Below are 25,151 nucleotides of genomic sequence, written 5' to 3'. Positions count from 1 at the left end.
GCAATATAAGTAGGAAATAAGCAATGGATTTGCACAAGCCATGAATAAAACATGCTAAAACATGCTATAGCTACACATGCAAAGATGAATGCAGCAGGCTTTACAAACAGATATACTGTAGATACCAACACACTGCTGTCAGATATCACTCTTAGCATACTCTTAGCTACTTACCTTTTTCCATATTTCCTGGTGATGCATCATTTAAATCTCCAAACTAGGGACAGAAAATAAAAAGGTATTAGGAGTTAATTAATGCATACATATAACTATGGCAAATGAAAAAGTATTTTACTTTCTGAATACCATATCATAACATACCAATTCATTTAGTTCTTATATACAGTATTATATAGCCTATGTAGTTCTAACACACTTTGAAGAAAATAAAATTGCCTGTTTATAAAGCATTTATGAGTCTATACAGATAAAAATTGCTGGAAATTGGATCTACACCTTAAATACAGGCATGGGATCTCTTATCTAGAAACCCTTTATCTGAAGCTCTGAATTATGGAAAGAGTGCATTTTAAACAAATTATGCAAAGCATTCCAGATAACAAATCCTTTAACTGTATCATTTTACCATTTTGGATTTTATGAATTCAGAGTGGAGAAAATTTTCATTCATTTAAGCTATAAACATGTTAAAGATAAAACTATTTTGTATTTTTTTTTTTATATAAATAGTGATGCAATAATGACTATTCAATGTAAAACTCATTAGAACACAATATTTAGGTTTAAACCATAACTCTTAATGACTGCTTGATACAGTCATTTTTGACTCACTATTTTCTGTCAAATTCAAGACAGCAATGATGTAACAAAAAAGACAGCAGAGCCAGAAGCGCCCAGAGCTATAGAGTGTTTTACAAATTTTAAATAAATGTATAAAAAAAAACAAATAATATTTTGCAAGGTTCTGATGGGTGGCAGACCTATTCAGTGTTGCTCAGGCCCATGAGCTACTTCATTAAATGAAAGACAGATTAATCAGACCGATCCTCAGTTTTAAGGATGGCGGGTCACAATAATACAGAAAACTTTTTTTTCTCAAAAAAACATGGTGAACTCATGATACTGCACTGTATTACATTATATTAGTATACATTTCATTGCAAGAGATGGCTTGAAAAGAAGCCCCAAAAGTGACAGGATAAGAATTTGAAGGTTAGTAGTGAAAGAAAGCTCATTCATCAAGTTACTTCGTAAAGTATATTTTTAGGCAAATGTTCACTTTAATTACTGTGCAACAACTGAAATGTCAAACACTTGTCCTTCTGATCAGACTCAGAAGTAGGTTATTATGTCTGTTTAAAATAATCTTCCAAAAGCTTTTCCAGACGGTCACCGGTAACCGGTAAAAAAACCCTTCTGTAATCATGCATCGTAAAAAAAGGGTCTTGAGATTAAAAGATTTTTTTGTAGACACCAAATGTTCTTTATTTAACAAACAGGATTTAAAACATACTTGTAGTAAAGGTGTATTCATTAGAAAAAAAGCTAGTAAATTAAATGTTTGTTGACAGACTCACCTCTCCCATGATTGCAATCGGTGATTCTCCAGTTGCCTGGGCAACTCTGTGCTCAACTAAATAAAACATGTATTCATCGTAGAGAAGGCGAATCAGGTGGAAAGAACCAAAGCTGGCAGCACTGCGCAAGGTTAAGTCTCGAATAACCATAGAACTGTTTTAAAAAGGCAATGAAAGGGAAAAACAAGAAAAGTTTACAGGTTTAAATATTACCATTCTCAGTGCATAATTCAAATTGTAAAGATATTTCTTTAATTATCCAGATTTGCCTGCTTTAAATATACACTATAAGATAAAAATAAGATAAAAGGAGCAAATTAACTGTAGGCTTCTCTGCAAATTGACTCCTGTATGCCTTTTTGGAGTGCAATAAATAAAGACTGACTTAACTCTCTCGAAACCAGTGAAGCGTCATAAAACATATCCATTTCTTAATAAAACCTCTTCTGTTAAAGATTTTAAAAATACTGGCTTGCACAGTTTGTGTACATAAATAATTTCATTAATAAAAGTCAAATGAAGCACAATAGCATAAAAGTAAGTAATAAACTCAAACAGATTAAAAAAAAAAAAGTAGGCAAATTTTTAACATAAGTTCTATTAATTGTGTTGGACAAAGATATACACAAGTATAAAACGTAAAAGTGAAAATAAGGTGTCTCTTTGCCTGAATCAATTTATGTAGAATAATTACCACCACAACAGAGTTGGTGAAGGTGGGAGATCCCTGGTTGTTTTGGGGGGCACACCCCTTTATATGGCGAACATTTTAGTTCAATGTTTACTATGTTTACAGTATCAGAGAATCCCTGTGTTTGCAATTTATTTAAAAAATATGACCCCTTGACACTTGCATAGATTTATTTATTCATAGAGTAAAACATTTGCAGAAATGTGTATTTATACAAGTTACTTCTTCTATAGGGTCAAGCCCATGAATAGGAGCATTCATCCTTCCTCTGAGGATCCCTCTTGTATTTTAATTTTCAATTATTTATGTATGATGTACATGATATTTTTGTGCTGGTACTTTTTAATGATTTAGACATTACTATTATCTATTTACAACTTGACAACTATTAAATGCTTACCAGACTACCCAGTGATTTGGATTTCATATAGAATATTTGTTGCAGACATGTATTGCAATTACTGAAGACCTTCAGGATGTACTCTATGTATCTATGTTGTATCTATGTTTCTCCATTTAAATGTGTTATGTAATTTAAAAACCAAATTATATGGTATTTTCTTTCTTGACTGATCAGACTTTAGTCTCAATTTAAGATAACCTAAATGTTTTTTTCCTTTTGTTACATTTTCAGTAGTTACTAAATGCTGCCAAGTCAAAACACCAACGCACATGTAAGTTTTGGAGGTCCATACATTTACTGCTCTAAGGCTCCTGTAGGCTTTTATAGATGCCATCCGGTATTATTGCACTCACTGCAGAAAATTAGAGATTTAGCTGCTGTAAAACTGCATAGGAATTCTGTAGGTTTCCCTATAGGCACTTTGCTGGCAGCAAAGGGAGTGAAGCAGGTCAAATTATAGAGCAACCAAAAGGCCCAGGGGGAAGGGTTAGATGGCAGCATCAGTCTAAACTAAATAAAGTTGATGTATACTCAGAATTGCACAAAAGGTCTAAGTCAATGTTAATAACAGTGAGTGTAAGCTTATACAATATTGGATTTTAGGTTTTCTGAATACACACCAAAGCATGTACAGAGCACTGTTTTTAAAAGAAAATATAATGTACCATGCATTTTTGATGGGACTGTAACACAGAGCACCTATGGATTGTAACACACAGCACATGAAGCTGTAGTGTATATAATAGGTGTAGAGCGAGGGTACCTGTAAAATGACCACTTGAGAAGAAACTGTCGGGCTGCTTTAGGAAAGCTGGGTCGTCCTTCATAAGGTTTCAAGGCTTGTGTCACCACATTGTCTAACCAAGCAGCCCACTGCTCCAGAGTGCTTTGCTGCTGGAGAGTCATCTTAAAGTCTGTTTCTAGTCTCTGCACCATGCTGTCATCACACTGACACACCCAGGAAGCCTGCTCCTATCATTGGACAATAAGATCACATAACCATGAGCTCCATATTACCATTAAAACCCCTGTATATTTACCTATTGCTCAGTGGCAGAAAATGAATATTTATATATTTCTATATATATATATATATATATAGAATATTATAAGCCTGACGTGATTTACCTGGACGTTGGCGAAGTCCACACGGTTGAGGTCATTCAGCATCTGGTTGATCTGAGATGTGTTCTGCAGCACTGCACGAGCTGCTTGAGCCAAGTGATTAAGGGATGTGTATCTGCGCAGAGTTTGGGCAAAGGCACTTACAGCAGCAACCTGTCAACACAGAAATGCTAATATGTACATATCTGTACACATTTTATTTTCACTGTCAAAGATAACAACATTTTTTTCAGTGTTGTAGCCCCTGCTTTACAAACCAGAGAGTAAATGCTGCAACAAGGGTATAAAGTGTAAAAAGGAAACTCTAATACAATAGCAGCAATAGGTTCCTATCCTATCACACACTTTTAATATATCACTGATCAAATACATTTGTCCTGAAGCCATCTTTCCTTTCCCCAGTAGGAAAAATGTAAGCTTTCTCCTGTGCACTGCCTTTGGTCAGTGTTTATCCTTGACAGGCATGTGGCTGTTTTTAGGTTTATGCAGGAAATGGAACATGGTGAGATATTCATATCAAGCTTTTACACATGCTCCATTCTTGAAAATTTGATTGCAACTTTTATTCAATAATTCTTATCAGTGGCGTCCTGAAGGGCCCTGCCGCCACCTGGGGGAAATTAAATATCTTCCCACTGAGCCCGCCACACCTGCCTCCGCTGCTGCTTCTGCATACTTCTTGCCTCACGCGGCATGCACCCAGAAGTGACGTCACATGGCCAGAGTCAGGAAGTGTGTGCGATGCAGTGGTGGCTCTCAGAAGTTACCAAAAAGGGAGGAAGGGAGGGAGGATGGACAAAGGCAAACACAGGGTGAAGCCACACAAAGGAGGATTGGAAGGGAAAGGTACAAAGACTGAGGGGTAATTGGAAGAGTAGGGAGTGTGAGGAAAGGAAAGGGAGGGAGGAAGAGTGGGAGGAGATAGGGAGGAGAGTGTGGTTTGCGCTCCCCTGGTCTGGCGCAGTCAGTTTAGAGGCAGCAGCAGTGAGAGACATGGTGCAGGCTGTTGCTGAGCTGACTAGGAATAGGTGCTGTGTAAACAAACCTGGTCATACTTCTGCAGGGCGATTTTTCTTAGTGAAAACAGTGGTGGACACTAGTATAATTGACCTGTAACTTGAACTTTTTTTTTAATGGTCTGAGACCATAGCAATTTTGGGGCAGGGTACTGTGGTTATCACTTATTAGGATTTCTAGGTTTAGGCTAATGATTTGGTGGCATAAGATTGGACATAGCATTTTTATAAGAACGGCATAATCAGCAGGGTATAGCTCACCTTGGTGTGTATCATTCTTTGTGGAATATTACTCATGGCACTAGAGAGCCAACCTTCAAGGCTCTTTGCAAAATTGCGAACGGCTTGGGTCAAGGCACCTAAACCGAAAGAAAGAACACAGTGTAAAAAACACAGGGCTATGATCATGAAATGAAATTATAGCGGAAAAATTATTTTTCTTTTTCAAAACCTGAGTATCAGGACAGTGAGAGGTCTGGACTGGAGATTTCTTTTATCTGAACCACAAGTCACCAATAGAGTATTCTACTGCATCTGCTGCAGTTGTCATTATGTTATGGGTGCAATGGAACCTTAACACAAAAAGAAATACAAACAACATTTAAAAGGGCACTGCCCTTTCCAACTATTGAATTAAAAAATAATACATGCTGTATGGCTATTCTTCTTAAAACAGAAAAGCCACACTGTACTGTACATGTCTGAGAGTGGTTTAGTCCTTGATAAATCTTAACAGACATACCAGCTTTTTTCTATGAAAATCTTACCACGTTTTATTACTGTCTGTACATAAGGTTACCTTGTCAGAGCATCCTTAACTCCTCCCACTGAAGAGTACAAACATACACAGGCTCACCTATGGAAACCATACTTTGTATAATGAAATAAAATACCAAGTTTCATCCAATACAAATTGCAAAATGCCATTATGCAAAAAATGCAATTTGAGATTAAGGACTCCTTTAAGTTGAAATTGTGACTTTACACTTTAACCTACTGCTGAATTAAAACAAGTAAAAATGTTAAAAATGTAAATAAACAAAGACACTGTATTTGACGTTGTACTTTAAATATTAGTGCAAATTACTAATAATAGTGTGAGATAAAGGAGTCCAGATCTGAGAGTGGTATAGTGAACACAACCTGGGGCACAACCTGTACTGAGAATATGCCCTGAGGTATGTAATTATTTAAAAATTATTAGTATTCTTACTTCAAGCACTATAAATATTACTAGACACCAGTGCACCTCAAACAATGGCAATCATGTCCCAGGACACACTTGTTGGTAATACCCCTTTCTTTTAACAGCAACAAGCGCTTACTTAATTTTTGTTGTTAAAGGGATACTGTCATGGGAAAAAAAAAAATTTCAAAATGAATCAGTTAATAGTGCTGCTCCAGCAGAATTCTGCACTGCAATCCATTTCTCAAAAGAGCAAACAGATTTTTTTATATTCAATTTTGAAATCTGACATGGGGCTACACATTTTGTCAATTTCCCAGCTGCCCCTGGTCATGTGACTTGTGCCTGCACTTTAGGAGAGAAATGCTTTATGGCAGGCTGCTGTTTTTCCTTCTCAATGTAACTGAATGTGTCTCAGTGGGACATGGGTTTTTACTATTGAGTGTTGTTCTTAGATCTACCAGGCAGCTGTTATCTTGTGTTAGGGAGCTGCTATCTGGTTACTTTCCCATTGTTCTTTTGTTTGGCTGCTGGGGGGGAAAGGGAGGGGGGTGATATCACTCCAACTTGCAGTACAGCAGTAAAGAGTGATTGAAGTTTATCAGAGCACAAGTCACATGACTTGGGGCAGCTGGGAAATTGACAAAATGTCTAGCCCCATGTCAGATTTCAAAATTGAATATAAAAAAATCTGTTTGTCTTTTGAGAAATGGATTTCAGTGCAGAATTCTGCTGGAGCAGCACTATTAACTGATTCATTTTGAAAAAAATGTTTTTTCCCATGACAGTATCCCTTTAAAGTAACAAACACCATTTGCTGATTGCTGCCCATTATTTTGTTTAAAATAAAAAGCACTGATTCACTGAACTAAATACAACTTAATATTAGTAGATTAAATGCACTGAAAATGCACTCACATCCAACATTAAAGGGATACTGTCATGGGGAAAAAATATTTTTTTGAAAACGCATCAGTTAATAGTGCTGCTCCGGCAGAATTCTGCACTAGTTTCTCTAAAGAGAAAACAGGTTTATTTAGATTTAATTTTGAAATCAGACATGGGCTAGACATATTGTCAGTTTCCAAGCTGCCCCAGTCATGTTACTTGTGCTCTGATAAACTTCAGTCACTCTTTTTACTGCTGCACTGCAAGTTGGAGTGATATTACCTCCTCCCCCCCAGCAGCCTAACAACAGAAGAACGGGAAGGTAACCAAATAACATCTCCCTAACACAAGATAACAGCTCCCTGGTAGATCTAGGAACAGCACTCAATAGTAAAATCCAGGTCCCACTGCAACACATTCAGTTACATTGAGTAGGAAAAACAACAGCCTGCCAGAAAGCAGTTCCATCCTAAAGTGCAGGCTCTTTCTGAAAGCACATGACCAGGAGAAATGACCTGAGATGGCTGCCTACACCCCAATATTACAACTAAAAAAAAACACACTTGCCGGTTCAGGAATGAAATGTTATATTGTAGAGTGAATTATTTGAATCATTAACAGTGTAATTTAGAAATAAAAACAACATCATAAAAATCATGACAGAATCATTTTAGCAGCATTAGCAGAAAATTAAAAAGGAAAGAACAGAGAAGTAAAAGCAAAACAGCCCTGGAAATTGCAAATTTATTTTACTGAAAGGTATTCAGAATTAAGGGGAGGAAAAAGAGATGTTTCTTCATTTTTTGGTGTAACCGCAAAGGTCACAAGCCTGTTCATGTTGCACAAAGCTGTAGGCATTAAATTGTTATGCACAATGCAGCATGTAGCTAGTCCTTCCAATACAGAAATACACATCAATTGTAAGTAGCTTTGTTTACCACAAGGTTCTTTGGAATTACTGCTCTCCAGAATAAAAAAAAGGAAAAAAAAATCACATTGACTTTCAAATTCCTGCTGCTTGGCTCCTAGACAGACATAGTCACCCAGGCTGCTTTACAATAAAAAAGAAGGACATAATACCATAACCTATAAACCTTTATTCACAAATAGTACATTCAAATATAAAAGGCATCAAAAAAAAGATTAACTGTAATCCCCATTAGTGAGATTACCTGCCTTTGATCCAGATGATGTACAACTTTCAGAATAAGGCAAAAGGGAAAAAAAGAATAAAGCTGAAGTCTGTAATTAGACCACTGTGACCAAGTATTACGTAGGCGTATTGGCTAGTGAATTGCTACCAGATACATTGCCAGCTCAGTGAGACCTTGAACAAGTCAATATGTTCCTGTGCCACAGTGAGCAGAAAAACAGGTTGTAAAATCCTTAGGGCCAGGATTTATTGTACCAGTACCATTCAATGACAGCTGGATTATTTCTAGGTCATAACACCTTTTACTTTGGCAATGTGGAACTCAAAAATAATGCTGCTTGCATATAATAACAAGGCATGCTAAGAGTGAGTTTTGTAAGTGCTCAAAAGCTCTATGAAAATGTGTTGGCATTAAGAAGTGCAAATGGAGCTGCTAATGTAATACTTGTCTCTTCTATCAGATGACACATAGCACTCTTGTAGCTATATATACTGTACTACTCTACTCCTGCCAGAACCTGTCATTCTGGTTAGTTCAAACCTACTAGGAATTGGTCTTAGGACATCAGGAATGAGGATCTCCACCAAGGCTTGGTACATCATATGGTCACAGTTGCACATCCACTTTACAATAGACTCATTTTTGCACAGCAAAATCAGCTTTGACTTGGGCAGTCTGCTTTCTATTTCGCTCAGGTTTCTGCAGAAATGTTAAGAGAAAAGCAAACACTTATTAGGAGCATGCAGGCAAAAAAAAAGCTCTCTAACACAAAAAATGTTGACAATATTAAGCTTACTTACAATTGAAGCAGAACTCCACCCAAAAACTACCGTTATTTTTTTTAGTGAAATAAAATCAAATACTAAGGAACGTTCCAATATTCATTAAATAAAGACTTTTAAAGGAGTAGGAAAGGTACAGTATTTGTACTTGGGGTGCCAAAAGTTAGGCACCCCCAAGAGATTGTATCTACTTACCTCACTTACCCGGAGTTATTCCAGTGACCACCACAGATCGATTGTCTCCAGCTTCTTCTTTCTTCTCGGGGCTGAGCATGCGCAATAGAGCAAAACACCAAATTTTAACGAAAAAGCTGGCTATTTTGTTCTACTGCTCATGCGTCTGCCCTGGGAAATTTGAAGAAAGAAGATGATCAATCCACTGTGCTCGCTGGAAGAACCCCAGGCCAGTGTAGTTTTCTCCTGATAGGTGCACCAGCCCGGGGTGTGAATTAAGTAGATACAATCACTTGGGGTGCCTAACTGTTGGCACCCCCAAGTACAAATGCCTTTCCTTCTCATTTAACGGTTTTATTGTTATTTGTAAATGTAACTGCAGTTCACTATGCAAAACGGTTTTTGAGCTGGTAAATACAGTGGACCAGAACCAGCACAAAATCCCCTGCTATTGAAATGTAAGCAATTGGGTTTTTTTTGGGGGGGGGGGGGGTGTGGTTAATATGTGTGTAGGGGGTGCTGTTGCCTCTACTCAGAGCAGGAAACCTTAAATTTTTACTCCTAGTAAAAACGAAGGCATTACCCTGATTCTGTAATGGTGGAACCATCTGCTGGAGATGAAGCAGTGAAACGCCAGAAAGTCTGCCACAACTTCTCAATCAGGCTAAACTGTAGATTAACAACAACATCCAATATCGCCTGAAATTATAGGTGAGACAAAAAAATTCAAGTTTGTAATTAGGTGGTACAAGTGATGTGAAACTAGGCATGCCCCATAGGCATGATTTTTAGATTTGCCTAAATACCAAATTGTCAATAAAAAAATATAATATATATAAGAAGAATAAATAATACAACAAATTCAAACAATTTGCAGGTTCTGTGCATCACTATGTGAAATGTCTGGGTAATACAGTATGTAAAATCCAGGAAGGTAATGTATCTACAGTAGCACTAATACACACATTTAGTTACACCTAATTAGGCTGCACAGCTGTTTAATCTTTAGCCCCCACAATATTAATCTTTAGCCCACCTGCTTTGCTGGTCACTATATGAACTGTGCATTGCCTAGCAACATATAGTAACAAAATATGGAAACATAAAATGCTGACAGGCACTTAAATACATTTCCCCCAGATTTTATTATCTGTGGAAGTACCGTAACGTATAATCCTAAACTTACTGTTACACTTACAGCAGTGGGCTTACAATAGAATTTCATTACACAGAAATATCAAATCTTATCATCAGTGCTCCCTCCAGTGTTTTATCAGCGCAAATTCCTTTCTGGTACTGTTTGAAGTCATGGCGGGTGACTGAAGCAGAACATTTATGCAATGATTCTTCCTTAGAGGTTGACTTTAAATTGATTACATAGACTACTTCTATTTTAATTTACGAACCCTTTAAAAAAAATAATTTTTTTATATGAATTGAACCTAAGCATCATCTGATTTTCAAACAAGCCCTAAAAGTATATGAAGAAAACCTAGTTAAACAAATGAAACAAAAACATTATATTTGGTCATGCGTGTAATGAAAACGAAACAATCCAATAACATATCTGCGTGTGGCAAATGTAAGTGAATCAGTATTCAATTTTTCGCTCAATATTCAGTGTAACCCCCTTGTGCAGCAATAACTGCAACTAAGCGGTGTGGTAAATGTTGATCAGTCCTGCACATTGACTCTGAGAAATTTTAGCTCATTCCTCCATATAGAACAACTTCAGCTCTTGAAAGCTGATCGGTTTCCTCCCTTGAACCGCACTCTTTAGGTCTTTCCACAACATTTCAGTTGGATTAAGGTCCATTCCATTCATTTTCTTCTTATTTTTTTACCATTCTTTGGTAGAACGACTTGTGTGCAGGATTGTTGTCTTGCCGCATGACCCACTGGGGCTCATTTATCAACACTGGGCAAATTTGCCCATGGGCAGTTACCTATAGCAACCAATCAGTGAGTAGCTTTTTGAAACCAGCTGCAAGTAGAACAATGAATGCAGCAATCTGATTGGTTGTCATGGGTAACTGCCCATGAGCAAATGTGCCCAATATTGATAAATGAGCCCCACTGTGTCTTGAGATTCAGTTCACATTTTCCTTTAGAATTTTATCAAAATTCATTGTTCCATTAATGATGGTAAGCATCAAGGTCCAGATGCAGCAAAACAGGCCCAAACCAGAACACTCTCACCACCATATTTCACAGATGGGATAGGGTTCTTGTGCTGGAATGCAGTGTTTTTCTTTCTCCAAATGAACATCTTTCTTTCTCCAAATGAAGTTACCATGGGTTCCTTTGTAACCTCTCGGACTATTAGACACCTTGCAGTTGGAGTTATCTTTGATGGTTGACAACTTCTAGGTTGAATTTAAATAGTCTTGAGTTTCCTCCTTTGTACACAATCTATCTGACTGTTGATTAGTGGAGTCCAAACACTTCAGAGATAGTCTTGCAACCTTTTCCAGCTTTATGGGCATCAACTACTCCTTTTCTGAGGTCCTCAGGCACCTCTTTTGTTGGCGCTATGGTACACATCCACAATGTGTGATCAGGTATTGCTGGATCCCTATTCTTTAAATAAAACAGGTTATTTTACTCACATCTGATTGTCATCCCATTGACTGAAAACACCAGACTTTGATTTCACCTTCAAAGTATATGATAATACTAAGGATTCACTTACTTTTGCCACACACAGATATGTTATTGGATAATTTTTTAATAAATACAATACCAAATACACTTATTTTAACTAGGTTTTCTTAATCTACTTTTAGGACTTTGAAAAATCAGATGATGTTTTAGTTCACATTCATTTTAATATAAAAATATTAAAAATCAATTCAAACTTTCAAGCACCACTGTATATGGTTAGCATTCTGTGCACTCTTATTGCTTAGGGTCTGCGTGAAAATATACATGTTAAGCCATACATTATTAAAAATGCAAAATATATCTTTTATCCACATAAACATAAGATTAAGTATCCCAGTCCAATGCTTGATCTTTTACTTTAAGAGGACTTTTAAGTGAGAAGAGAATATCTTGCTCCTACTCTTCTGTCAAATCAAGGGTTTTAATGCACATGGAGTTTATACTCATGGTTCCTATGCATCTACATTTTGCCACTTTTTAAGAAGAAGGCTTATTACCAAAAATTCTGAGTGGTGCCTAAATGACTGGTGGTAATGTGACAAGGCAAAAGGAATTACTTTGAGTTAAAGAGGAAAGCTTTCATTAAAGAGTTAAAAGCGAAGAGGAAGCCGTTTCAAAAAAAAAAAAAAAAAAAAATATATATATATATATATATATATATATATATATATTTGATGATGCTATGGTCAATAAAAAAGTCCACAAAAGCCCCGTATCAAGAAAGTATGTCATGCACATAATATTCGGAAAAAATAATGAAATGAAGATAATGTCTGCCAATATCAAGCCTGCTAAAAGAACCCTACATAATGTTATTTTTTATACAAACATTACAATACTGTCTAAACAGCACTGTAAAGTAGTCCATCTTTGCAGGGTGCCGGTACACCACAGCCCTCCCTGGGAACTGGATTCCATGAGCTGGAACCTCAAGGTGTCTATTCATAAATAAACTAGGGGCAATACTGTTCCACATTTGTTTAGAAGTTGTTACTGTGTGAAGGAATGACCATTCTATGGCCTCTTTTAAGGGTGCCTACCAGTGACGTAAATGACCCAGTGGCTCATAATCAGAAATTAAGTTGTATACAACAGTCCAGTCCTATGAATTGTAAAAAAAAATTCCAGAATATTTCTAGGTCACAGAATCTAGCATTTATAATTTGTCTTCAGACTCAGATTCAGTCTTTTTCCAAACACAGGGCTACCTTGACAATCTCAGATATAGAAGAAAAGGGGGGTGTTTATTTAAATCCACTTTCTTACATTTAATGGCATTTCTCTCCCACCAAAGGATTTGATTGTTGCTTTAAGTATACATAATGGCCGCATCTCATACATTTAACTATTAATTATGCTGTTTGAATTAAATGTAAGAAAACTAAACTGAACTGAAATTTTGAACTGTGTTGCAGACATCTGTGGCAATGATTTTTTTAATGCATTTAACCCCTTTGCCCTTATTTTGTTGCACAGACCAGTGTTTGAATGAAAAAGCTCTGATTAAAACAACAAGATGGAAAAGTGGAATTAGTGGCCCCAGAATGTACCAGTGGGTAGCTGGAATCCACAGAATGCTGCCTTACCTCGCAGTGCTCTCGGTAAAGACTCTGCAATGACTTGATATCTTCAAAGGTTGTACCATCTGGCAGAGAAGATATTTCAACTTCTGCAAACTCTGGAAGAGCTCGAGACGCATCTGTTACCATAACAACATAATGGAAGAAAGATATTGTGGATGATGCCAATTACAGCTTCATTAGGAAAATATTTAAGAAGCATAGCAAGACAGGCATTCAAAAAGGTCACATTACTTAATGAGCAGAGGCTGGCCAGATTTTATTTTTATTTTTTTGATAATGTCGGTAGAAAAAAAAGAGACAATATTTTTCAAACATGATATAAAATTAAAATCTGTATGTATAGCATATATATATATATATATATATATATATATATATATATATATATATATATATATATATATATATATATATATTCACACACTAACACATACGTATGGTATATGTTTTGCTTATGCCCCTTTTTTTTTTTTTACCCAAAATGGCAAACATTTTTGCTACACTGTAAACTGCCCTCAGTGCATGACCATTTTAAGAATTGTGAAGGGGTAGAAAATCACAGGCACAACGTGGATATTTCTAGCAGGGAGAACCCTTGCTCGTTTATTGCGGATGCAAATTTTAAGAATTGATCATAATAATTTGGGGATAGTGACTTCTTTGTTGACTTGGAGGGTCAGAAAGTGTTTACCATATTCAATGCAACAGAATTTATATTATATAACATTTCTTCATCTTCATTATGACCACTGACTTCTGGTAACTTAAGAGTAACCACAGCATTCCATCTAAAGGGGCCAGGTAATATACAGTATGTGTTTTGAGGTTAATAGGGATGTTGAAATTATATTGACAAAGTGTGGAGTATTCAAGAGTAATAGACCCATGTTTTTATATTCCTCATGGCAACCCAAAGGAAGGAAGCAAGAGTTTTGAACTAGTAAGCACAAGTCATAGTGAGACATTGGAGAAAGATGAGTCCTAGCTAAGGTACTCTTGGAGATAAGACTAATAATCTGCAGAAAATGAATTAAAATGACAGTGTTTTGTAACATTAGCTACTGGTTATTACAGGCAACCTTCTGATATTAAAAAGACTGCATGCAAAGTGTATACAACATTTTACTGGTGCAGCCAAACCTCAACATTATTATAGGATGATGGACATGGAGCTGGAGATGCAATTTCTCCTCAGCTTGCTTTCAAGTTTGTAATTGGATGAACTTGTAAATACAGTATATGTTTTACATTGATGTCAATATTAATACTAAATCAAAGAAAGATTTCTTCTTGTTTTGGCAGTTATGCTTGATTCTGAAGACTTTAATCACTCATTTATTGGCCTTGAATCCAAATTATAGCATTGTAATGAGCATTGTTTAATATTCCAAGTTATACTCAGATAGTGAATATCTAAAGAAACTGTGTGTATATTTGTGGGTGCATGGAGATTATATATACTGTATATACATGTTTTTTTCAATTTTGTTTTTTTAAATGCTCATGTAATAGCATATTCAATGGAAATAGTTTGTAAGTACAAAACTATTAATAGACTATGCCTACAGTGTGTCAGCTGCTGCTGCTGTATCAGAAAGAATGCAGGTTCTAGGCAAGCCTTTCTTTTAAATTCATTGTCCTGGGGCATTGCAGGCCAACAAAACCTTAGAACTATAAAGGCTATGAACTCAGCAAGGACAGTGAGTGGCACAACTACAGGAAAAAAGGACACCGGAGAGATGGGTGAAAAGAATGGCTCAATGGGAGACTAAGGAAGTCGGACATTAAAAAGGATTCAAGTAGAAGGCCAAAAGAAAACAAATGTGCACAATACAGCCTGTAAAACCCTGCAGTTCCTGTGGTAATGACAGCCCCACATATAACACTACAACTTTGATATATATCAATAGTTATTCAGAAACCCATTATCCAGAAAGCTCCGAATTACAGTAAGGCGTTTTTAAAAATTATGTCCTTTTCCTCTGTAATAATAAAACAGTACCTTGTACTTTATCCAAACTAAGACATAATCAATTTAATTGGAAGTAAAACCAGCCTTGTGGGTTTATTTGAATTTCTAGAAGTTACATGAATTTCTAGTAGACTTAAAGGAGAAGGAAAGCTACGGAGGCATTTTATTGCCAATAGATTAGCTGCAATAGTGCAAGCTAGAATGCTATATTTATTCTGTAGAATGTTTTACCATACCTGAGTAAAAAGCTCTAGAAACTCTCTGTTTGTTTAGGATAGGAGCTGCAGTATTACTGTTGTGTGACATCACTTCCTGCCTGAGTCTCTCCCTGCTCTGGGCTCAGATTACAGTAGAGAAGGGAGGGGTGGGTGAAGAGGAGCAAACTGAGCATACTCTTGCCCAGGGCAATGATGTTTAAGCTGAAGGCAGGAAGTCTGATACAGAAGCCCATGTGTAAACAATAGAAGGAAAGAAATGCAGTGTTTCTTTTCACAGGGCACTCAGAGCAGCACTACTTTGGGGGTTTACTGGTATATTTAGATGGACCTTTCTGATAAGGCTTACTTAGTTTTAACCTTTCCTTCTCCTTTAAGGTATGAAGATCCAAATTATGGAAAGATGCATTATCTGGAAAACCACAGGTCCTGAGCATTCTCCATGACATGTCTGATACCTGTTCACATGCACTGTTTGTTTAACTACAGAGTACAAACTTTTAAAATTGTGTAAATGCTTAATAGGATTAGTTCAACCTCACAAAATGAATTGTTACAAGTGATTTTGTGAAATGGCAATACATTTTTCAAAAACATTGAAGTCAATGTTTTTCCACAGCAACCTTTTGCTCAATACATTGGAGTCTATTGCCATTTTTTTGCAGCAAAACCTGGAGAAAAATGTTGCCCATCACTAAATTTGTTACAATATATTACACCAAAATGAGGGTCTGTTTAGTTTTTCTCTATTTTCTAAAATGAATTAAACATCACAAATAAACAAATGTAACATTGCTCAGACTACTCTTTGGAGCACTTATGTAATTAACATTTAGGCCTACGGCACATTGAGAATTTACTGCTGCAATCCAACGGAGAACAATAACAGTAAAAACATCATTCCCTACCTGTCATGGCTCTAAAATCTGCAGAATCAAAAAAGCCAAGTCTGAAATGGTGGCTGGCTGACCTCAGCATCAAAAAGCTCAAAGGAGCATTTTGGTGCAAATGTTACCCTGTTACTGCTCTGTGTGTGTTCAACAGAGTGCCTATCATTCTGTAGTATTCAGAGCGATAGAAAGCAGATAGGGGCATTTTGTCTGTTGTTGCCATATGCCATATATAGCTTTTCTATATATATTGTATCGTGAATAGTTTTTCGTTACCAACTTTTATACCATTTCCCTATTAGACTGATATTATTGGACAGGGCTGCTGTCGAGCTTCACTGTTCACATATACCCATATACCCCATGGGAAATTATTGCTTTTAACTATTCTAAGAAGAAAATCATATAACTAGAATTTTAAAAGCAAGTAAAAATTTCAATAATCAACAAAGATATTATGTTGAAAACCTGAAGTTAAAGGAATTGTTCAGTGTAAAAATAAAAACTGGGTAAATAGATAGGCTGTGCAAAATAAAAAATGTTTTTAATATAGTTAGTTAGTCAAAATTTTAATATTTAAAGGCTGGAGTGATTTGATGTATAACATGTCAGTCAGAACACTACTTCCTGCTTTTCAGCTCTCTTGGTTTACACTAACTGGTTACCAGCCAATCAGAGACTTGAGGGGGGGCACATGAGTCATATCTGTTGCTTTTGAATCTGAGCTGAATGCTGAGGATCAATTGCAAACTCACTGAACAGAAATGTACCATGTGGCCCCCCTTCAAGTCACTGACTAGCTCAGAGTTAAAGAGCTGAAAAGCAGGAAGTAGTGTTCTGGCTATTATGTTAGACATCTGTTCACTCCAGCCTTTATGCATTACATAACTAACTATATTAGAAACATTTTTTATTTTGCACATCCTATCTATTTCCATAGTTTTTATTTTCACCCTGAACTGTTCCTTTAATATGGGGTTTCTAAATCTGTACCTACTGTTTATTTATGATATGAATAATTCTTCCTTCAACAGGAAGCTGCTATTAAAGTTAAGTATGGATGTTTGTTTGTAGTTGCTTTGCATGCAAGCTTGTGGCAAACTGTCCTGCATATTTTTTGCATAAAGACATTATTTTAATAACACAGAGTAAGCAGGCTGAAGTGAATTAAGAGCACAATCTTTAATTATTGCACAATAGACATCTGCATAAACATTTGGTTTATCTCTTCATTGTGGGCATCTGTGCATTTCTTCTTTGGTGTGAGATTATGACAGACAGGGTTACCAAAGAAATGCATCCATCTCCTCTGAGAGCCTCAACCTTCCCCAGGTTTCCAGGCATTATGTGCCAATGGAAAGGGGGGGGGGGTCAGTTTTCAATCACTAATCAATTCTAAGGCTGCACTACTAGTAGCGGCTACAGCTGTATTTATATTCTTTTCTTTATAGTAAAGCCCAAAAAGGCTTTACTATATTTTGCACATCCTATCTATTTCCATAGTTTTTATTTTCACCCTGAACTGTTCCTTTAATATGGGGTTTCTAAATCTGTACCTACTGTTTATTTATGATATGAATAATTCTTCCTTCAACAGGAAGCTGCTATTAAAGTTAAGTATGGATGTTTGTTTGTAGTTGCTTTGCATGCAAGCTTGTGGCAAACTGTCCTGCATATTTTTTGCATAAAGACATTATTTTAATAACACAGAGTAAGCGGGCTGAAGTGAATTAAGAGCACAATCTTTAATTATTGCACAATAGACATCTGCATAAACATTTGGTTTATCTCTTCATTGTGGGCATCTGTGCATTTCTTCTTTGGTGTGAGATTATGACACACAGGGTTACCAAAGAAATGCATCCATCTCCTCTGAGAGCCTCAACCTTCCCCAGGTTTCCAGGCATTATGTGCCAATGGAAAGGGGGGGGGGTCAGTTTTCAATCACTAATCAATTCTAAGGCTGCACTACTAGTAGCGGCTACAGCTGTATTTATATTCTTTTCTTTATAGTAAAGCCCAAAAAGGCAAAGAGATACATCAGGAAGAGTTATACTTTTTCAGATGTGCATGGGATTTGAGCATTTTTTATTCTGGAAAAGAACTTTGGAAACTAAAAGAGATCATTCGCTGTTTTTTCTCTGTAAAATCTAGGCATATATGTATAATTTTGGATATCTTTTTAGTCTCTCATCCTCTGACAACTAAGAAAAAAATGTGTTCAGTTAGGACTGAAATACAAGACTTTATAGCTATTTTTGTAACAGGGAACATCACATTTCTGATATTTAATTAACATCTTCAGTTAAGGCGCTCATGACGGAGTAGTGTAGCAGGGAATGAGTAACATATGCGTGCCTGCTGCATCTGTTTGCAGGAGGGGGGGTGCATGGGGCTCCTCCAAATGGCTTCTGCAGGTGGGCCCGGCATTTTGTTACGCCCCAGGTCACTGCAATGGTTCTAACATATATCAACATATATGATGGGATTAACACATAATGCCAGTATCAAGCTATTTCACAGCATTCAGCATCCAATTATTCTTTATAATGTATTTCAAATGTATATTTATATTTTATTGCAGCATTATTAGAAATAAAAATACAAAGGAGAGGCTTCGGTGTAAATTCCACATTGCATATTTGAAAGGCAGGGTTCATAGGTAATAAAATCAGGTCAGTTAGCATACAAAATGGTAAAAGCAAAGTGATTATTATTTCTTTTTTAAAATCCTTACCTAAAAACTGTTGATGGTGTTGGCTTTGGGCAATCACAGTTTGCTCAACAGAGGCACCAGACTGCGCACTACCTGCAAATCCATCTCCCACTCCATCCACTTTCTGCATAGGCTTGTACCTAAAAAAAGAAAAATTCAAAAATGAGAATAACTAGTGCTTTCTGTCATGCCTTTGGTCTAGAATGCACAGTAGCTATGAACTGCTTCATCCAAATGGAAAAATCCTAATAATGTTTTCAGCAAACATTTACCATAAAATTACATTACTTTTATGTACTATATTTATGTGAACATTTGCGACAGCCAAGCCATGGATCTTTCCTTCACCTCTTCTTTAGAAATGTATAGCATTTTTTAAAGCTCCTAAAATGCACCATTGTTACTGTTAAGGGAAGGAAACCTTTAACAGTGGTAGTAATACACATATAAGATTAGCCTATCTCCTGACTTACTTTGCACCCTAAATCTCACAGCATCATAATTAGCATCAAATAAAATGTGAAAAACAAAGGCAAAAAAACTATTTGACTGTTCAATTGAATGAAGAAAGGTATGTATGGAAATAGTAATTTGTTTAATACAATTGATGTGATGTTCATTTTGATCACTGTGACAAGTCAGCAAGGATTGAATATTGCAGGTAGAACACAAATCATCAATGTCACTCAACCGACATCCTGGTGTCTATCTAGAGAATTCAATAAGCAGCTATAGCTAAGAAATATGACACAAAAGTGTAGATGTTTCTTATCAAACAATAAACCTATATTGTTCTTATATTGTTATCAACAATCCCTTTATAACAAATACGTATACAAAAAAGTTTGGACCAGGCATTTTTCAACCTTCACTAAAAGCATTTCATTAAGCCTGGCACTTCAAATTAAATGCAAATGTCACAGTGGGTTCTTACTGAGCAGATACAATAAATAATTTCACTGAACTTTCAAAAAACCCATTAGAAATGTTATGCTGCAATACTGCTTGAATGGTATGGGTGCTGATCAGTGTAAATCAATTCAGTAAAAGCTGTGGCAAAAACTATTTAGCACCTATTAGACCTAAGGTTTTTGCTGTTTGTCTTTCACATTAAACACATATGAATTCATAAGTAGTTCAGAAACTCAGCCTATTTTTTGCACACCACAGGACATGATCATCTATTGGAACATCTCAGTTATTAAAATTCCCTTTATTTAAGTAAATGTCTAGGAGGATTTAGTCAAATTATAGCTTTCAGATGCAAAAATAATAGAATCATTTTTAGAATCAACAATAAACAATTAGAGGCCCATTTATCAAAGGTCGAATTTCGAATTCATGTGAATTTTTTTAAATTAGAATATACTAGCAATTCGACTGGGAGGCTGTTTAAGAACATTTTTTAATGTGTAATATTTGATTGATTGGTTCCGACCCGAAAATTCGAATCGTATTCGATTTGTATGAATCAAGTTTTTCTCCCCAAAAAAAAATTCAATGTCAAGAAGGCTCAAGGGACTTGTGCATGAACTCGGCAGGTTTTAGGTGGTAAATATTCGAATTAGGACTGTTTTCATGGTCGAGGTGTGATAAATCTTACATTTGAATTTGCGTTCGAACAGGGGGATTAACATTCGAATGGGTGAATTTTTGAAATTCAAATTTGAATTCAAATTTACAATTCGCCCCTTGATAAATCTGCCCCCAAGAATGCTTATTAGTAACATGTCATCCTGATGCAGAGTGTGTACAATTTGTCTCTACCTAGATGCAACATATAAAATATTTTGTATTTACTGACCTTTGTTTCTGCTGCATGGGTTGTTGTCTCATAGCCATGTATTGCATGTCCTCTTGTAGCCTATTAAGAGGGGAGTCTGGCTTGACACGAATCCCATAGTAATGGTACTTGGAGTTACCCCTGTGCAAAACAGGCAGATTTTCAGCACTAAAATTCTCTTCAACTTACACTGGTCTGGAGTATACATTATACATATGTGGCAGGACACCATAAAAGGGGTCAGTTGTAACTCATAAAATGAAACAGGTCTGACTCTAGTTGAAGCTTGAGTGATTATTAAGCAAAAACCGTTGTTGTGGATGCCGTTATTATTTCCAAATAAAATAATATAGGCTACCTTTTACTATGCCATGGGCGTATTGTTGAAGCAATATTGTGGTTGAGAACAGATGAATGGAAAGAAATTATGGCTAATGGATGGATCATGGCTTATTGCATGGTTAAAGCATAGATTGGTGCTGTACTCTTGTTTTATTCATTTAAAAAAATGCCGAAACATAAAAAACAGCATTCCATTGTATAGTCTCCACTGGGAGACTAAAGCAGTGGGGTACTACTTTAAGGGATCTCTATGGGGGACTTTAACATCACTGGGTTAACATGTATTTATAAAACACCAACATAGTCTACAGGTTTGTACAATAAATGGGTGTATACATTATATGTTTTATATGTAACCTTGCAGATATCATATGCTCCAGAAAATTCTCAGTTGTATTTTGTACCTACTGTTCATATAATATGAGATAGATATATTATTTTTAGATTCAAGAAAATAAAAGAAAAAAGCATTATAAGTATCATGTAACTGTCATAGTATGATATAAATCACAAGCTAACATATTTATTATAAATTTAATTATGTGACAAATGATTAGAAGCAGTCCTTCTAATCTACTAATAAGAACTGACAGGCATTGTGAAAGCTTTTGCTGTAAGTAAATTAATTATGATTAGTTGCTTAGGACATGTATTTTTTTATTTTTAATACAAAAGGGTAAAATATCTTGTGTTGTTATGTAAAGCAGAGGTAGGCATCAAGTTATAAATGCTAAAATGAAATTCCTTTATGTCAGCTGATAATACTTGGGAAGGTACATACACCTTTGATGGAAGATTTTGTGCATGAAAGGAAATGCTCTGAGCAAATAAACCATCACTAATAATAAGCAAGAATAGCTTAGAAATTGCTGTAATAAAATATAGAAGCACAGTTATCCAAAAGTGTGGTTTAAAGTCAAGGCAACAGACTGTTACTATTGTGACCATTTTTTGTAGTATTATACAACAGGCCCAGTTCAATTCGATGAGAAAGACTCATCTTCTAACTCAATTCTAAATTTCCCCATAGACTTGCATTGATTTTCAAGAGATAAACCCTGAACCATGTTTTTCTCATGGAGTTAAATCTGGACCAATGTATGGTTGGATTTTCTCAAACTTCAAAATATCTGTTTTATGATTAGCCATGGTCCAAAAGTTAAATTCCACTTCAATAAGCTAAAGATCCAGGTGATGTTGTTATTTTGTTACATTACATTTTTATAGCAGGATAATAATTATACATTTTAAAACAGGACAGTACCAACCTGGTCCCTAGTCTTCGAGTACGCAGTCCCATGAATATTGACCGTATGAGTTTTCCAAAAGATGCAGCATTGACTGGATCCAGTTTGTGCTCTTGACAATGTCTTAGGTAATGATTGTACAGAGTGCTTCTAGGGAGACTCACTCCTTCTGCCGTCTCATAGTTATCCAACAGCCACTGGAGCTATGGGAAAAGTGAGGTTCGTTCAACTTGGGCTTCAATATTATTTAATGGATTATAGGCTTACACAATAAATAAACTATACATACCATTGACACAATGACATCTATTGTGCAATTTTTAATTATATTTTAGAAATGATTTGTCTTTATTAAAGAGCACATTAACAAAAAGAAAAAAAAAACATAAAAATTGTAAATTCCACTTAAAACAGGCATAGTATGCTTAAGCATGCCAAGTAATAAAGGATTAATATGAATAATACAAGAAATAATAAAAAATTATTGATCTTATATTGCCATTATAGTAATGCAGAACTCATGATATCAGAAAGTGCAATCCTGTTCAATCCAGCTGCAATTTAATCTTTTTTGCTCGTTACCAGAATGTGTTTCAAATTCCCTTTCTTCCCTAGTGGACATTAGTCTTATAATTATATTCAATGAATCGGTTGTTTTTCCAACTTTTCTTTTTTAGTTATTTTTTTTTCTGATTATTCTTATGAAAAACATTATAAATGCCAAGAACAACACATATATAAATAGGATATTCTGCTGTTTATTTTTCAGAAACTTTCTCTGCATTAAAAGTTGCTACATATTCATGTTTACAAGATGAAATCAGAAAATCAAAAGTCGGAAAGAAAACTCCACATAAATCTGTTTACGCACAAACTTAGTATTAAGCCTTATGACCTATAAAGTAAGATGTTTTCTTTTTCATGCATGTATCAAGCCTACTGAGTAAGCAACAGCATCAAGCTGGTGTTACACTGACCCAATGTTCCACCACAAAAGTGATGTGTGAAAGGCTGTGGGTGGATAGTTGTGACTGAGTAACAGAAACAGGTAATTCTAAGATTTTCTAGGATCCATGAGCAATTACTACTGTAATTTATAAGACAATGAAGTCACCAAGGAGTTCTGAGGAGTTCCGTGACCACATAAAAATACAAGGCTACAGACCAAGCACTATTAGAAAGATTAAAGTACTTCTAAACTCATTGGTGTTAATTTGAGAAGAAAAATATGACTTTTGCAGTTAAAAAAACAAGTTTCCAACTTAAAACATACAGTATGACTAACTTATCCTTGATGCTTTGTAAATAAAGGTATGGGATCCATTATCTGGAAAGCTCAGAATTTCGCATAGGCTGTCTCCCATAGACTCCAAATAATCCAAATTTTTGAAAATTATTTTATTTTTCTCTGTAATAATAAAACAATACCTTGTACTTGATCCCAACTAAGATATAATTAATGCTTATGGGATGCAAAACCAGCCTGTTGGATTTGTTTAACGTTTACATGATTTTCTAGTAGACAACGTATAAAGATCCAAATTATGGAAAGATCAGTTATCTAGAATAACCCAGGTCCTGAGCATTCTGAATAACAGTTCCCATACCTGTACATACAGTATTACTAGTGGTATTAATAGTAGCAGTATGGGAGCCATTATCCAGAAACCAATTATCTAGAAAGCTCCAAATTACGGAAAGGTTATCTCCTATGGACTCTTTTTATCCAAATAATTAAAATTTTGAAAAATGATTTATTTTTCTTCGGTAACAATAAAACAGTACCTTGCACTTGATCCAAACTAAGATATAATTAATCCTTATTGTAATCAAAACCATCCCATTGGGTTTACATTAGGGGCTGATTTATCAAAGGTCGAATGTTTTTTTTTACCTCGAATGAACTTGAATGACCTAGAAAAGCAAAAAGTATTTTATTTAAGAAAAAAACTTAAAGCCTAAACGTTAATGAATATTACCATCTCGAAAACTCGAAACCAAATGTATTAAACTCAAATCAAGTTTTTTCATTGAATGTCAGGAAGGCTATTAACATCTTCAAATAGGTCACTGGACCTCTGCCATTGGCTTCTGCATGAACTTGGCAGGTTTTTCGTTGCGAATAGTTGAATTTGAGTTCCCAGGGTCAAGGCATAATAAATCTCAAATTTGAATTATTCATATTGGTATTATTCCCAACTCAAATTTGTGAGTTTTGACCAAAAATCCAACTCTAAAATTCAAATTTGAATTTACAATTTGAACCTTAATAAATCTACCCCTTAATGTTTACATGATTTTGTAGTAGGCTTAAGATATGAAGATACAAATAATGTAAAGATATGTTATCTGTAAAACTACAGGTCCCAAGCATTCTGGATAACAGGATCCATACCTGTAGTATTATCTTTGCTTTTCAACCATTTTCTTATTATATTAATAACGAATTAATGTTTTTTTATTAGCTTTTGTTTTAAAAACAGAAACACTACATTAAGGGGCAGATTTTTGTGTCAAAACAAATTCTAATTGAAAACATCAACTCGATTGTAAAGTCGAATGTGAGATTTATCACACCTTAACCATGGAAACAGTTCTAATTCGAATATTAGCCACATGCCAAGTTTATTTAAAAGTCGACAGCAGAAGTCCATTGAACCATTTGAATATGTTAATTCCTTTCCTGACATTCAAGGTTTTTTTTCAGGGGAAAGCTTGATTCGTATGATTTTTTTGGGTCGGGGCTATTCGATCGAATATTAGATGCTCGAGTTTTTTCGAG

The 25,151-nt window shown here is 35.5% G+C and overlaps 1 protein-coding gene across 3 annotated transcripts in view; it reads right to left on the bottom strand.

Moving 5' to 3' along the window:
- Nucleotides 1–25,151, bottom strand: part of rfx3.S (regulatory factor X3 S homeolog) — a 179,794-nt gene that overhangs the window by 7,777 nt on the left and 146,866 nt on the right. For all 3 annotated transcript variants that reach the window (XM_018241623.2, XM_041580129.1, XM_041580130.1), the window contains exons 7-17: nucleotides 22,391–22,572; nucleotides 20,802–20,921; nucleotides 19,019–19,137; nucleotides 13,208–13,320; nucleotides 9,541–9,656; nucleotides 8,546–8,700; nucleotides 5,035–5,132; nucleotides 3,761–3,910; nucleotides 3,396–3,604; nucleotides 1,539–1,692; nucleotides 175–217 (exon numbers count right to left, since the gene is read on the bottom strand). In XM_018241623.2, coding sequence (XP_018097112.1) covers nucleotides 175–217; nucleotides 1,539–1,692; nucleotides 3,396–3,604; nucleotides 3,761–3,910; nucleotides 5,035–5,132; nucleotides 8,546–8,700; nucleotides 9,541–9,656; nucleotides 13,208–13,320; nucleotides 19,019–19,137; nucleotides 20,802–20,921; nucleotides 22,391–22,572 — 1,459 coding nt within the window. The remainder of the gene's footprint in view (nucleotides 1–174; nucleotides 218–1,538; nucleotides 1,693–3,395; nucleotides 3,605–3,760; nucleotides 3,911–5,034; nucleotides 5,133–8,545; nucleotides 8,701–9,540; nucleotides 9,657–13,207; nucleotides 13,321–19,018; nucleotides 19,138–20,801; nucleotides 20,922–22,390; nucleotides 22,573–25,151) is intronic.

This window comes from Xenopus laevis, chromosome 1S (assembly GCF_017654675.1).
Source record: "Xenopus laevis strain J_2021 chromosome 1S, Xenopus_laevis_v10.1, whole genome shotgun sequence".
NCBI classification, from domain to species: domain Eukaryota; kingdom Metazoa; phylum Chordata; class Amphibia; order Anura; family Pipidae; genus Xenopus; species Xenopus laevis.
Note: the sequence above shows the minus strand (reverse complement) of the source record. Positions and strands in the feature narration are given on the sequence as shown.